General features: G+C 37.0%; 1 protein-coding gene across 2 annotated transcripts in view; it reads right to left on the bottom strand.

Annotated features, from left to right (window-relative positions):
• LOC145664507 (ubiquitin carboxyl-terminal hydrolase 31-like) overlaps positions 1–14750 on the bottom strand; it is a 363896-nt gene that overhangs the window by 21787 nt on the left and 327359 nt on the right. For both annotated transcript variants that reach the window (XM_081731230.1, XM_081731231.1), the window contains exon 9: positions 5295–5556. In XM_081731230.1, coding sequence (XP_081587356.1) covers positions 5295–5556 — 262 coding nt within the window. The remainder of the gene's footprint in view (positions 1–5294; positions 5557–14750) is intronic.

Raw genomic sequence — 14750 nt, 5'->3', positions numbered from 1 at the left:
GAGGAAACAAGCCAATTATATATCCTACAAATGCACCATCTTTAACATTCTACAACTTATCTCAGCTGGTGGCCGGTTTTGAAATGTGTCCACACGGAACATTTTGTTAAGTACTGAATCATTCCAGCTAGCTCCGGGAAACGTAGAGGCCAAGGAAGAAGGCACGACCAGCACAGTCATCCATTAACTTGGCAGTCGCCAACTGCGATCACTTTTTCTATCTTCCTGGAAAGTTTGTTGGAAGAAGAAATATGGGATGTCCTGTTGCACCAGCGGCAGTCTAACCATGCCTGTAATATGTCCAAGTATGAAACCCCATAATCGTTTTCTCACCAAAAAAGGGCAGAATGGGATATGGTGCAAAATACACTCATCTTGGACGAATCAGCCATATGTATTGCGGATAACACAAAGCCGTCTATTCCTGCCACATGACCACAAGCTGGGAAAGTCTTCACAACCTGCGTTGGTCCACCAGTAGTTAAAGTTATCAACTTACTCGGCTGCTCACGTCACTTTTCCGCCGGAAGTCCGATTACATACGTCCACAGTAGCGAGCGGCTCAAAGAAGTGCGGTGAACATCGACACTTCGCAAACGAATTCCCATTCGTTAATGATCAGTATTCTCATACATGATCCTTTACGCCCACGTTTACTTCCCAGATTACAAGAATATTTATGAAAATATGCGCTGCCCCTGGATATTGAGACGTGTGTCTGTACATAAAACGGTTACAAGTTTACAATGCACAATCATCCTGAAAATATTTAGCTCGAAAGTTCATTTTCCGAGATTTTGGAGGCCTGTAATAAGAAAACTACTCATTTACAAATAGTTAATGGGGACTTTCTTTAAATCTTGTTTTTACTTTGTAGAATCATCTCTTAGATTTTGTCCTCATAGTTCGAAAGCACCCTGTATACAGTGTATCCCACAAAAGATTTTATACTGTTTGAATGTTAATAATAGAGAATGTATTAAAGATAACCTGACCAACTTATTATTTAGCGCTCTCATGACTAGAGTGCGGGTATCCATTCATTTGTTTTGTTTTTCTTTTATTTTAGTTAAGTTACAAACAGCGACAAGTTATTCACAAAATGGCTGAGAACTCTTCCTTTGAGCAACGAAAGTGGATTTCAAAGTGTGTCTGGAAATGTGAGAACATGACGGAAGTGCAGAGACGATGGCAAACAGAATTTGATCCTGCACCATCGTCACGTGTAACAATTGCACAAGTACGTGACAAGTTTGAGAGGGAAAGAACTGTGTGTGATCTGAAGAAGCGACGGTGTGGCAGGAAAAAAAATCAGTAGCAGACAAAAATGAGGTGAAAAGTGTTCAAACTTTCACAAGATCCCCTCAGAAGTCCATACGGCAAGCTTTGCTACATTTCCATGTTGGGTCATGTAATTAATGAGGACGAGACGGATAAGAGACTCCAATGTTGTGAATGGATTTACGATAATTGAATGGTTTCATTGTTTGGTCTGATGAGGCGACTTAAATTGAATGGAGCCATCAATCGCCACAACTGTCTGTGTTGGGCAAGGGATAGTCCCAATGTTATGGAAGAATGAGCTATTAATCTTCCTGGATTATCAGCGTGGTTTGGTATGTCAGTCAGAGGACTTGTCGGGCCATTCTCTTTTGAAAAACAGTGACAGGGCAAAGTACTTTAGCATGTTGAAGTTAAAACATGTGCCAGCTGTTCATTAATTGTACCCAGACGAAGATTTTATTTTAAACAAGATGGTGCATCGCCATTTTCCCATTGAGACGTGCAACAATCCCTGGATAAAACATTTGTTGAAAGGTAGGTAGGCCGACGAGGAAGTGTCGAGTAAACACCCAGATCTCTCACTCTAACTCCATTAAACTTCTTTGTGTCAGAAAATTTGAAAATCTGTGTCTACGCTACAAAACCATGTACGCTGGATGCCAGAGAGAGGCGACTGAGACTGCCTATGAATTCATTCAATAGAAACCATGTCACAAGTTTGTCGGTTTGTTTCACAGCGCTGCCAAAAATGAACTGCCGCCAATGGAAGACATTTTCAACATATTTCATATTAGAACAACATTATTGATGTTTTGATCCTCTTTGTGACTTAAATTTTTTTTTTTTGTTTATTTTGGTTCAAGTTATTAGAGTTCAGTGTAAACCTCTTTATGGGACATCCTATATAAAGTAACATGTCTTCTATTCCTGAAACTATTGGTTTCTTTGAAGTTCGACAAGCACCTTTGGGGGAAATGGTGCTATAAAGACTTTGAGATGTAACTCACTGAGTGAAGAAACAAAGTTTTCACCTCGATTATTTAAGAAAGAAGAAGAAGAAAAAAACGGTGATTTTGTGAAAAGTACTGAAATTCTTTCTTTTTCTTTTTATTATTATTATTATTATTATTATTATGAACTTGAAATATCTTAAACACTACATGTTCACCTAGCTATAATGGATCCATTTAGAGGTTCAACATAAAGGGAATAGTCAATCATAAAGTATTCAAAGTACGATTTATCTGAAACTTCAATTTTAAATTAATTATAGTTTTGAAAGATAACTAAACGGTTTCAAATGACCCACACTGCATTTTAAAATTCTAAAGGAGGGTGAAAGGGAAAAAGCTCTGAGTTTAAATTTGATAATTTGATGGACTCCTTTCAAAACGAAAACTGACATCCCCATCTTGGCATTTGTCACGAATACAGTAGACTCATTAACCAGACAGGTATCAGACTAGGTTGTACCGGACTAACGAAATCACTGGAGTCAAGTCCGCCAGAGAACACCGGATTATTATGTGGGCCGGAGTAGAACATGGTCGGATTAGAAAGTCTACTATGTTACTTATTTCCAAAATGACATGGCAGAAACTTTCATACAATGCGCTCTTCAAGATTTGCTATTTTCTGATTTAAATATGATGAGTATTATTAATAAATTTACAGTATGAAAGTGTTAAACAGAAAGTTTTACTGTCTACCTAAAGGTTTCTATAAATTACAGAAAACTAAGCTATGAACAACCAAATAACAACAGATATATATATATATATCTGATGTAGTAAAAAGTAATCCATTATTTTGCCAATGGTTGGCTTCAGTGATCTGTATCTCGCGTTGTATAAGTGTATAAGTCCGATCGGGTTCAACGAGATGGCGTTCAAACGATGAGATTGCGTACTACAGACACTGTTCAGATAGTTGTGATGAGTTGACTCAGTGTTATGTGAGCGCGAGTCAAAATGGACGCTAGCAAAGAGAAAATACGCAATATTTTACAGTTTTTCTTCGATAAAGGCGAAAACGCAAGCCAGGCGGCTGCAAATGTGAATAGTGTTTATGGTCCTGATACTGTAACAGCCAATCACGCGCAATTTTGGTTTCGTCGATTCCGTTCCGGTAATTTTGACATCAAAGATGCACCACGCACTGGAAGGCCAAATGTCGAAAATGTCGATAAAATCATGGACATTGTCGCGTCCGACCTTCATGTAAGCACTGTATTTATTACCTAAGAGCTAAACATTAAAAAAAAAAAAAAAAAAAAAAAAAAAAAAAAAAAAAAAAAAAGTGTGGAACAATTTGCTTGGTGGGAGAAGCCAAAAAGAAGCTTGGTGTATGGGTGCCACACGAGTTAACGCAGAAAAAACCCCATGGACCGAATTTCCATCTGCGAATCGCTGCTGAATCCCAACAAAATCGACCCATTTCTGAAGTGGTTGGTGACTGGCGATGAAAAGTGGATCACTTACGACAACGTCACGCGAAAACGGTCGTGGTCGAAGCGCGATGAGCCGGCGCAAATGGTGCCCAAGTCAGGATTGACGGCCAGGAAGGTTTTGCTGTGTGTTTGGTGGGATTGACAGGGAATTATCTACTATGAGCTGCTCCCCTACGGCCAAACCCTTAACTCGGAACTGTACTGTCATAAATTTGACCGTCTGAAGGCAGCAATCGCCCAGAAGCGGCCAGCTTTGGCCAATAGGAGAGGCATTGTATTCCACCAGGACAACGCCAGGCCACACGCATCGATAGTGACTCGCCAGAAGCTCTGGGAGCTTGGTTGGGAGGTTCTTATGCATCCACCTTATAGTCCGGACCTGGCACCGAGTGATTACCATCTGTTCCCGTCCATGGCGAACACGTTTGCTGGTGAAAAAGTCGCTTCAAGAGAGGCTTGTGAAAATCGACTGTCTCAATTTTTTGCCACTAGGGACAAGGGCTTCCATGGGAGAGGCAAATGGCAACACGTTATCGAACAAAACGGCGCATATGTGACCTAAATCGGATCATTCTAACTATGGTAAGTCAAGCCTTCAATGTCATGCCAAAATAATGGATTACTTTTTACTACACCAGATATATATTTTTTTGGATTTAGAGCACCAGAGTCTACATTGCGTTGAATTTCCGCGAATTCTTGTTGAAACACACACGAAACACTAATAGTACAAGAAGAAGAAATCGATCGACGAAAGTGCTTACAACTTTTGAACAAGAAATTAGTACCAACTATCATACACTTATTTAGATTTACGGACAAAGAGGGTCTATGATGTATATTCACTGAATTACTGCGAAATCTTGTAGGAATGCGTACAGAATGTACTATAGTGTTATCCGAAAAGAGTACTACAACTTTTGTAAAACCAATCAGTATTAGTTAACATTTTGTTTAAACTCCTGGCACCAAAAGGAGTCCATACTACAAGTTTCATTGACTTTCTAACGCATACGCTTTTCGTAGCTTCTTTTACTTTCTCGCAAAAAATAAAATTAAAAAAATTGAAAAACGAGGAGTTTCAGAACAGGATGTCACAAACAAAACATGCTTTAAAGATCACGAACATCGAAGAACGTATCACAGTAAGGAAAATATTTCAATTTTTTGTATGGGATGGGGGCAGTAGTAAAGGAAAGACGTGATAATTTTATAAGTATGGATCAGACATCAGTATAGATTTAATATATATATATATATATATATGAGAAAATTTAAGTCCACGACACTAGTTTTAATATGTGCGAAAAAAAGTACTGCAAAACAGTATGAAATGGCTTTACAGATTAAAAACTTTCTGAAAGCAACATTTAGTTGAACTGTGTATGTTTTTAAGAATGCTAACTCTAATTACACCAATGTTACGTATAAATCCTCTGCTGTAAAATTAGAAATGTTACAACAACAACAACAACAACAACAACAAAAAAAAAAAACACTTATTGCATTGTAGACTTTCAGTATTTCATAAATAGAAAGCAAACTAACAGATTACACATACCTGTGTAATGTCCTCCCTCCAAGTCTCGACCATGGTGATTGCAAATAGCATATAGATCGTAAACATTATCGTCGTGCCGGTGAGCATTTCTCCGTGGTCGCTTCCAAGGGGACCATCCAAGCCCTCCAAGCACTCCTTGGGTCCCTGGTGGCAGTGTTCCGTCTACCGGTAACCTATTAGCTACATGAGGCGTCATGTCGAAACCATACAAAGGGAAGTCAACTAATGTCGCTAATTTTGCAGTATACCGTTGTTTAGATGACTACAAAAGAAAACAAGCCACTTATCAATATTACTGGTGTTATGAAAATTCTTGAAAGATATGCACAGGTAAATCAGTGGAAATATTTACTTGTAGTAACAGAAAATGCTTCTACGGACTGATCTATACTAAAAGTTTAATTTTGTTTCAGAGTCTGACCGCAGATGCTGCCACACCTCAACAATCCATAAAAATATGCCTATCCTATTGATAAAAATGTTACAAGTTATCTCTACAAATTTTCTATCAACAGATAAAATAAAACTACGCAACATCGTACAATTTCAAGCTACATAAGTTACGGAAAGTCTGTGTGGGCTTCATGTTCAAATAAAAAGTATTTTTGTTTGCACTGTCCACATCAAATAAACCAGTATTATTACTCATTTATTTATAACATTTGATTCAGAATTTAGATCACACTGTATCACAGACATCAATAGGGGTTGGCAAGATGGCGTAGAATGTTCTACACAATGGAGCGTCATGCTCTTCAATTATTTCAATTTCATTTTTAACAACAATATCAATTTTGGACATAATTTAGTGCATTACAATTTTTATAGTGATTTACATAATTTTTTGTATGTTCTACGCTTCTGCCTTCCTTTTTAATTCACAAACTAGTGTGGAAACAGAACTATTTGAAACAGGCCAATTCGTCCATTTTGGAACGGGCCATCTTCTACAATTATAATAACAACAAAAATATTTAAAACAATTCTAGTGAAGCAGTCAACTTGGCCTTAGTGCTGTGACTTTTAATTATAAAATCTCCCGCGAGGGAGATGAATAGAATAGAAATAGACATCAATAGAAAAGAAGTTTAAAAGTTCATAAACTATATAGCAATTAAAACAGTAATATGTGCAGCAACAAACAGAAATATGGTATCAAGAATAAGTTTAAAACACATTGTTGAAGTATCTAGGTTAGCGAATAGAAGAAGAAGTGTGATCACTCCCCGTAGTTCAGTGGGCCGTTGCTAAAATGACACTAGCATAGCTGTGGCCTCAATGTAGCCGTCGAACCCATATGTAGTAGAAGGAAATAACTTCTTTCTTTTTAATTTACTCATCAAGTAACAGCAAGCTTCAATAATCTACTTGCATAATACATATAATTTTATATTAACAAGGTAGGAATAATAAACAATTATAAAGACAAACAAACCTAAATCTAGTAATTAATAACAATGATAAATAAAAGTGACTTACCACTTCCAGCCACCTTAGAAAGTTTCTGACTAGACTTCACAAAACTTCGACTTTTTTAGTTCTTTCCGAATTTCTTTTGTGCGAAACAAGATTCTACACTTCATATAATGGAACAACAATTTAGGCAATATGTCCACACTGTGGTCAAGACAACATTCCAATCCTGTAGTATTTTCTACAAAAAATGTTTATGTTATCAAGGCACTCGTAAAAAATGTCACGCCAAAGAGCATCAGCAGCACGCAACTTCTCCTGAATTTTATTTGCTAGTTGTAGGAAATTACGATAGATACTTTCTGAAGGATAAGTTAAAAGTGGGTCGTTGTAAGACCCGCTGTCTTTTATCCTAGTAAAAGATGAATCAAGTTTTGTTGGTGGAGTTTCGCTGCGGAGGGATCTGTTGCAAAGTATGCACGAGTTGAATTTTGAAGTTTTTAATAATATAGCCAACTAAGTTATATAGTCGGGAGGCAGAATCTGGAAAAGTCTCCAAAATAAGAAGTTGGATCAACCCGAGAGAGTAAAAGCAACCGGTGGTCCTAAATCATCAAGTCCACTATCCTGATCATTTCTAGACCGCCGGTTGCTTGATGAGAGCGGTCATACACCCCTCCCCCTCTACTGAAGCTAAAAAATGAGCATTTCAAATAAAAGGCCATATCTCCGAAACTAATCAAGATATTAATGAATTTCTTTTCCCGGTTTTATCTGTAAGGTGTGCTTTACGATTTTGTCTATTCATGCTTTGGATAGACCCAACAGGTTTTCGGAAAATTTACCTTAAACATTAAAAACTGGCATATTTTGTCCTTCATATTTTCTTTTTTGTTCTGTATCTCCCTAATGAGTTGAGATATGGAAAGAACATTCCTAATTACATTTGTAGAGCATTAAACTATCTTTCCAACGGTACCAATATTGTTATGTTTACTTTCAAAAGTAGCCGTGCAGCAAGGTAAGTTTGAAGGAAAAAAAAGTTTGATTCGAGTGCTGATGCTCCGAATGGCACCACTGAATTTCAGCTCACGTCAGTCAATAAAGGTTTTGTTTCCGAGGTAAAAGCTGATTTTTTTTTTCAATATTTGAAGAAGAGTTCTCACTCTTCTCGCTTGAGCTCTCCTTCACTGTTATGATCATGTCTAGATCTCCAGTCACTTGATACGACCATGCGTTAAAGATAATAAAATTTTGAAACAAGTAGAAATGTCTTTTATAGTGTTAAAATTCATTTACAATTGATATTCAGGATGATTCCAAATTTTCAACTCTATTTTCTTCCAGTATGAATTCATTGCTTACCTCATCCCTCTGGAATTTAAACCTGATTTTTTTTTTTTTTTTTTTTTTTTTAAACATCGCATCTATTATTAACTTTTGCTTTTTGCTTAAATGTTTTTCAGATGTTCCTTTCGCTTTGACATTGCTAAGACACCTTTCTAAAGAATTAATCCTTGCTCTAGGGGGATAAGTTACGTTTTGCTGTAGCTAATTTTTGCTTTAGATTTTTCATTTCTCTTTTGCGAGACACAATTGTCTTACGAGCGTCTGAAGCGTTAAAGTTTTTATCGAAGGAAACAGGTGAATTTTGAGGTGAACTATAACCCACTAGGTCTGATTTCCTAACTTTGGTCTTCTTTACCATATTTTGTAGGGGGCTTCCGACATTTGATAGAGATGGTTAAATATTTGGAAAGATTGAAAAATATATGTGGGACCGCGCCAGGTTTTAATTTCCACCTTTTACTCGGGAGTTCAACTTATTACGAAAGAATAAGTTCTCCCGCGAAATGTAAATCACAGACCAATACTGCTACAGGTTAGTTTCCTGTCTTTTCGTGGGACTGCACTGACCCACTTATCAAAGAATCCCTCGTCCCTGGGAGGTGTAAAGAAGTGTTCAGATTCGTTGTCGCCACGATAGCCTGACTGGCAACCAGGAACAAAACACTTAGGCATATTTTGCAAATTATACAATTAAAACTAAAAAAGCACCACACACTGAAGATCAATAATAAGCACTTAAACACACACATTCACTAGAAACAAATAGCACTGGAAGTAATGCAAAACAAATAAACCCGCTACTTCTCAAACTTTCACAATGTTAGTTCCTAGACATTTGCTACGATTTGAAGCCACATCGATCGCAGCGCCATTATTGCGTGAATTCACCGCTTCCAATTGTTAAAAGGCAGAGAAAGCGCACTTTTCCTTCTATTCGCTATGACACAGCTAATTGTATGTAGACCACGAAACGAAAATTTCGTCTTTAGTAATTATTTACATTTATTTGTGATTTCACAAATTTCACATCTTCACCCTACAAATACAATTTTCTGTACAGTATCATATGGTAATATCCTGCTGGATTTATATCTTAACTGCTCTTAAACTTTCAAATGAATTTTACACTTTTATGTTTAATATTTTTGACATTACAAAGATGTAACTTTTAAAGTTTGACCTCAGCCTTGGAACTGTTCTCAGAAAATATTATTATTATTATAAACAAATAAGCAGTAGCAGTTGTTATCACGGATTTTCTTACCTGCAATTTTATCTTAATCCATCAAATCACAATACGAACATTTTTTAAAAATCTCTTATCTGTGCTAACTGATCTACATGCAATATTTCACAGCACAAAAGGGACACCAATTACTATACAAGTCAATTGCACTATTTTAGAAAAGTATTATTACATCGAATTAATTGAGTTCACTGCACTTTCTAAACTTCTACAGCATCAATATGCTTGCATATGTGCATTATTAAGTCTGATAGTGAACTACCGCCAAGATAGCTTTAAATTTCCCTGAACTCCGAACCTGAGATAAACGCAAGGACAGGAATGGCGAAAGAAGCATTTTGGGAGGAAGAAAAGTATATTTTGTGGACTCTTGAATAAAGAGTTAAGATAAAGACTCATAAAATGCATCATATGGAGTCAGGAACAGCCCTATAACGTAGTCACATGCCTTCCCAATTAATACCAAGATTGAAAAAAAAAAAAAAAAAAATGCTCATTTATTCCTGTATACGAATGAGGAGTGACCGATAAAAATTTGATATTTTAACATGGAGTTTCCAACACTGATTGATGTCTATGATAGATTTGGCAACATAATGTAAGTTACGATCTCACAAATATACACACTAAAGAATGATGATGTATCAACGAGAGGAATCTATAGCAGAATGTCGAATCATTGTTTACGACGCTCATTAGTTTCAAATTATTGTTAAAGAACAAAATAAGAACAGTTTCTTAGTATATATTACAAATTCGAAATTTAATAATACATTATGTATATTTACGTTTTTTTTCCCGCAAGGTTTTAGTGAACGAATTAATATTCTTGAACTACACTTTAAATTGATTTACCACTGAAATGTTAATGTGAGGAGCAAACACGCGAAACCACAGACAATGCACATGTTACACTTGTATTCAAATAATTAATTATAAAATAAGCAGAGAATAGTCAACTGTTATGTTATGTAGGTTAGGTTTAAGGCGGATAACACTTATGAGGGTTCAGTAGGTTTGATTCCCGGTAGACTTGTGGAACTTCAGGCATATTCTGAAGCTTTCTCGTCGTTATATGGTTTGTAAACACGTCACCGGCAGGGGGATACCAGAGTCGATTCTTGATAAGAAAACAGGTGAGTTACAGTGTACGTTAAATAGTCGGTGTATGTCTTGGTGGAGAAAATGAATGGTCGAACGAATTACTTATTTGCTTCAGAAACGATTGAAATTGAATGCATTCTTGGTTTAATGTATCATGAAAATATTATCGTATCTCTATTTCAGAACTTACTATCATATTATAAACATACGAGAAACGAAACTAGTTGACTTTTTACTATTACTTAGTTTTTGTATTCGTTTTAAATTACCCGCTTAAGTATGTACGTTAATATGACCGAATGATTTTAAAAAATCGATTGACAGGGGAGCATGGTGGCTCAGTGATAGAGCGCTCATCTCTAATACGAAGTCTCTCTAGTTTGATCCCGTCCACGTGAGTTCGCAGTGCACAACATTATGTCCGTGGGTTCTCCCATTCCACCAATTATTTTATAATTCACTTTCGTTAACTCATTCGTCTCCTTTAGCCTAAATGGCAGTATCATAGAATGTAAAACTAGACATTCCATTTCATTTACAGAACAAACTGAGAACATTCAACTGAAGATATAAATGAAGTGGTATTGGCAAGATCAGCAGTTTTACACTTCTTAAATTGTTTGTGCCGAGTAAAGTACATAAAATTAAATAATTCTGTATATAAGATATTCTGGATATACGATTATACAATGGCAATTTTTTCCTGTAATATATGTACCTAATATTAGAATTTAAAGAATTATTTAACCCCCCGTAAAACATCACTAGAGACTTCAAAGCCGAGGATGATTTTGCGACGAGGAACGGGGTGAAAAGCCAATTTCACGCTTTTGACAATGTGACTTCCCTGCTGTAGTACTCTAGAGCCGCCACTGCATGGAGTATTGTACTGTATGGGGAAGAAATATGGGCATTACTGAAAAGTGATTTAAAAACCGGAAGCTTTCGAAATGAAGGTGTAGAGAAAAATTAGCTGGGTAAAGTGTAAAACTAATGAGGGTGTGGTAGAATGGTGTATGTGTGGGAGGGAAAGGAACAATTTTAGATGTAATTAAAAGAGGAAGAGAAACTGTTTGGAACATTGGCTAAGAAGGAACTGTATCATGAGTAACGTGCTACAGGGGCGAATTTAATTTTAGGAAGAAGAGGGAAGGGGCGAAGAGAGGCTACAGCTGGTGCACGGTATCAAAACAAAAAATCATACAAGACGAAGAGGTTAGCTGAAGATCATAGTGTATGGAAGCTTTTCACATGCGGCAAGTAATCTGCTAACAAGGCAGAATACCTATGATGATGATGATATATCTTTAATAAGATACAAACTAACAGGTAGCTAATAATTAGTGAATCAGAAATATTATCTTACAATCTATAATGGTTTATGCTTCGAAACTCAGATATTTTCTGTGAGTTGACCACTGGTCTAGGTTGGGAACTTTTCAATGGAACCGATGGTGGACAATATACAGTTTTCACTTTACTACGTAACTAGAACCAGAAATTTTAGTATTAGTTTTTGATTTCTGCAATATTTAGGAAGAAACTGAGGATCATTCTTAATATTGTAAAAAGAACTTGTTACAAAATGAAAAGAGTCAATTACAGATATTTAAGAGAAGGGAACAAGCGTTCACAGTGATAATTAAGGAACATCCTTACACTCAATCTGCCACAAGATCTCATTTTAACGTTCTTGTAATATGTTAACCTCTTCTTAGATGAAATACTTGAAGATCAGTATGGTTCCACACACCATCGGTAAAATGAGTTTACCGATCAGTTACAGAAGGTTGTTTTCAAGTATGTTTGATCAGAAGCAATTCCTTTCAAAATGAACTTGCCCGACCTCGGTCAGATGCGTTTGTCAATATAGTGTGAGGATGTTTCTCTTGCTGGAACGAAAATCCCGCCGAAATCGCGCTGCTTTTAGAAGGAGTGTTTTGTATAACTTTTCCCAATGTTTGTGTTTTCTCAATTTGCCAAAAATGTCGCCAAAATTGAGGTCCTTTGGGGATTTTTTTCTTTCTTTATGATACAAAGTAAGGGTTGTGACATCAACTTGACTTTAATCAAAAAATGTGACCAGCAAGTATAATGATTCTGTGAACCTAGCGCTCGGTTCTCTCCAGCTGTGCACATAAGCCACCACCAACATGTAGGTGAAACTTCGCAGAATAGCTATGCAAGAGAACCCGCCGACCCAAAGACACGTGATGAATCATCTAAATGTGTCTTTCGAGCTGACACCCGCATCTTGTATCAATGATTGAACCTTCAAAAAAAGGTGTTCAATGCACGCGGTCATCCCCTTACCAATGGGAACGCAAATGTAACGCTCGAAATATGCACACGCAGAATTTGACAGGCTAGAAGTGGCGACACGTCTGCGCCTTTCTGACTGCGACAAACCAAGAGCCATTATTTACACAAAGGCGTAAAGTACTTCACAAAGTGGTCCAAGTATGCAAAGAGACTTTCCCAACGGGATCATGGTGGGTGCCGGCTACTGTCATCGAGGCAAATTGAAGATTTGCTGGGTGAAGAACTGTAAAACCAATTCGCAGTACTACGAGGAGAAATCCTGAGATCGATCAACGAGCAGGAGCACAAGAAATGTACGGAAATGACATCAACATAGTTTGCATTCATCAAGACAAATCATCATACATTCAAGACTATCCAGGATAGAAAGGAGGTACAGAGTATGCCATTCAAAGAGATACTTGTGAAGTCTCAATTGACTTTTGTGGATTTGGATTGCTTAAAAGGCAATGTGGGCAAGAGGCGTGTCACGCAGTGAGTGGATTCTGGAAAACTGTGAAAGAGGATGAAACAAGATCTCTCTCGTAGTTCTCCAGCAGAGATTTCTGCATCGGAAACTACGGTGCCAGGACATTGTTCGTAACCAGGCGAGACACATCGATCACTTGAACTTCGCTCCTTGGAGCGGAACAGCCTCTATATGCGTTAGAAAATAGGGAGCGAATAACTGAATATAATGTATCGTTCACCATATACACAGATTTTCAAAAACCCTCGAATTACGGATATTGTAAGTTTGGCAAAAGCATGGCTTACTAAAACAAAAAAGTACAGACCGAATAGGAAAACAAAAAAGTGTCTGCTTCCTCCCAACAGTCACAACCTGAAGAGCAATTACTATCTAACTTTGGTTTAGAATGCCTGATTAGGAAAATTAGTAACTGATTGCGAGGAAGGAAAACAAACTGGAAGTGAATGTAGATAAAATGCAATGATTGCAAGTAGAGACGGTAATCATAGAACGCTGGAAATACATACATTTAACAACATCCTGTATACGTCCTTTGGAAAGAAATTTAATACCACCCAAAAGCTCAACATTTTCTACAGCAGAAAACTTATAAAATTTTATTCAAAGTTATATTCAAAATTATATTCTTTTGTGGATAAAACATTCATTTTAGCTTTTCAATGTGAACAGTTAACTCATAGACGGCCATACTCTTGGCGCCGAACTGTTTGATAAGCTCAGTGCATCTTACTCACAACAAAAGGCATTGCATTCAATGTTTTAGCCAGATTCATGTTCCTATATTTTTGACTTTGGCTTGGCAGTACCCCTGGGAACCAACTTCATTGGACAATTTTGTGATACAATATTATCCACATGTGTAATCCGGCCAGTCAGAGCAAACCACTCTTTGTTGTTGCTTGATGCTCAGGTTTCAGTCCATTAGTTCAATCGCAACTTTGTTGGCGACGGAAGCTTTGTTTTTAATACTGCATGCGGCTTCAATTTCCGAAGCAAGTGCACGTATCAACTGCTAGCTCCCAGCTACATAGTTTCAGTTATATAAATAACCGACTCCTGGCAATTTCTGTTTCATTTTTTTTTTTTTTTTTAAGTGTGGCACGGAGGCCACAAGTTTTGGAGCAAGTGGTTAACATATGTAGTATATAATTTCAGTATATCGGCTGATAGTTTATAACAGCATATAATTTCAGAAATATACACAAGGCATTTCACGATTTTCACAGCAGTATTCTCGCAAAAGTTTTGTTGCTTGATACAATACGTGCAGTGGTCTAGTTTCATAAACGCAAGCACGAAGAGCGAATATTAATCGTCAATAGTGCAGTTCTTCAGCCGTAATAGTGGGTTCTTTTTGTTAAAATGCCAAAGCTGTAACGCGTGCTTATCTTAACCCTTAGTTGGTAACATCCAAAAAATAAGCTATAACAGTAACATCCGCCTGAGAGACGGACACGCACAATTGAGACGCTTGAAGCCAAAGTGGTGTAAGTAAGTTTTCAATAAGGTTTAGTTACACCCAGAGAATTGATTCTACGTATCAAAATTA

The sequence above is a fragment of the Thermobia domestica genome, chromosome 11 (assembly GCF_964235325.1).
Source record: "Thermobia domestica chromosome 11, izTheDome1.hap1.1, whole genome shotgun sequence".
Lineage (NCBI taxonomy): Eukaryota > Metazoa > Arthropoda > Insecta > Zygentoma > Lepismatidae > Thermobia > Thermobia domestica.
This window is presented reverse-complemented; position numbering and strand designations above follow the sequence as displayed.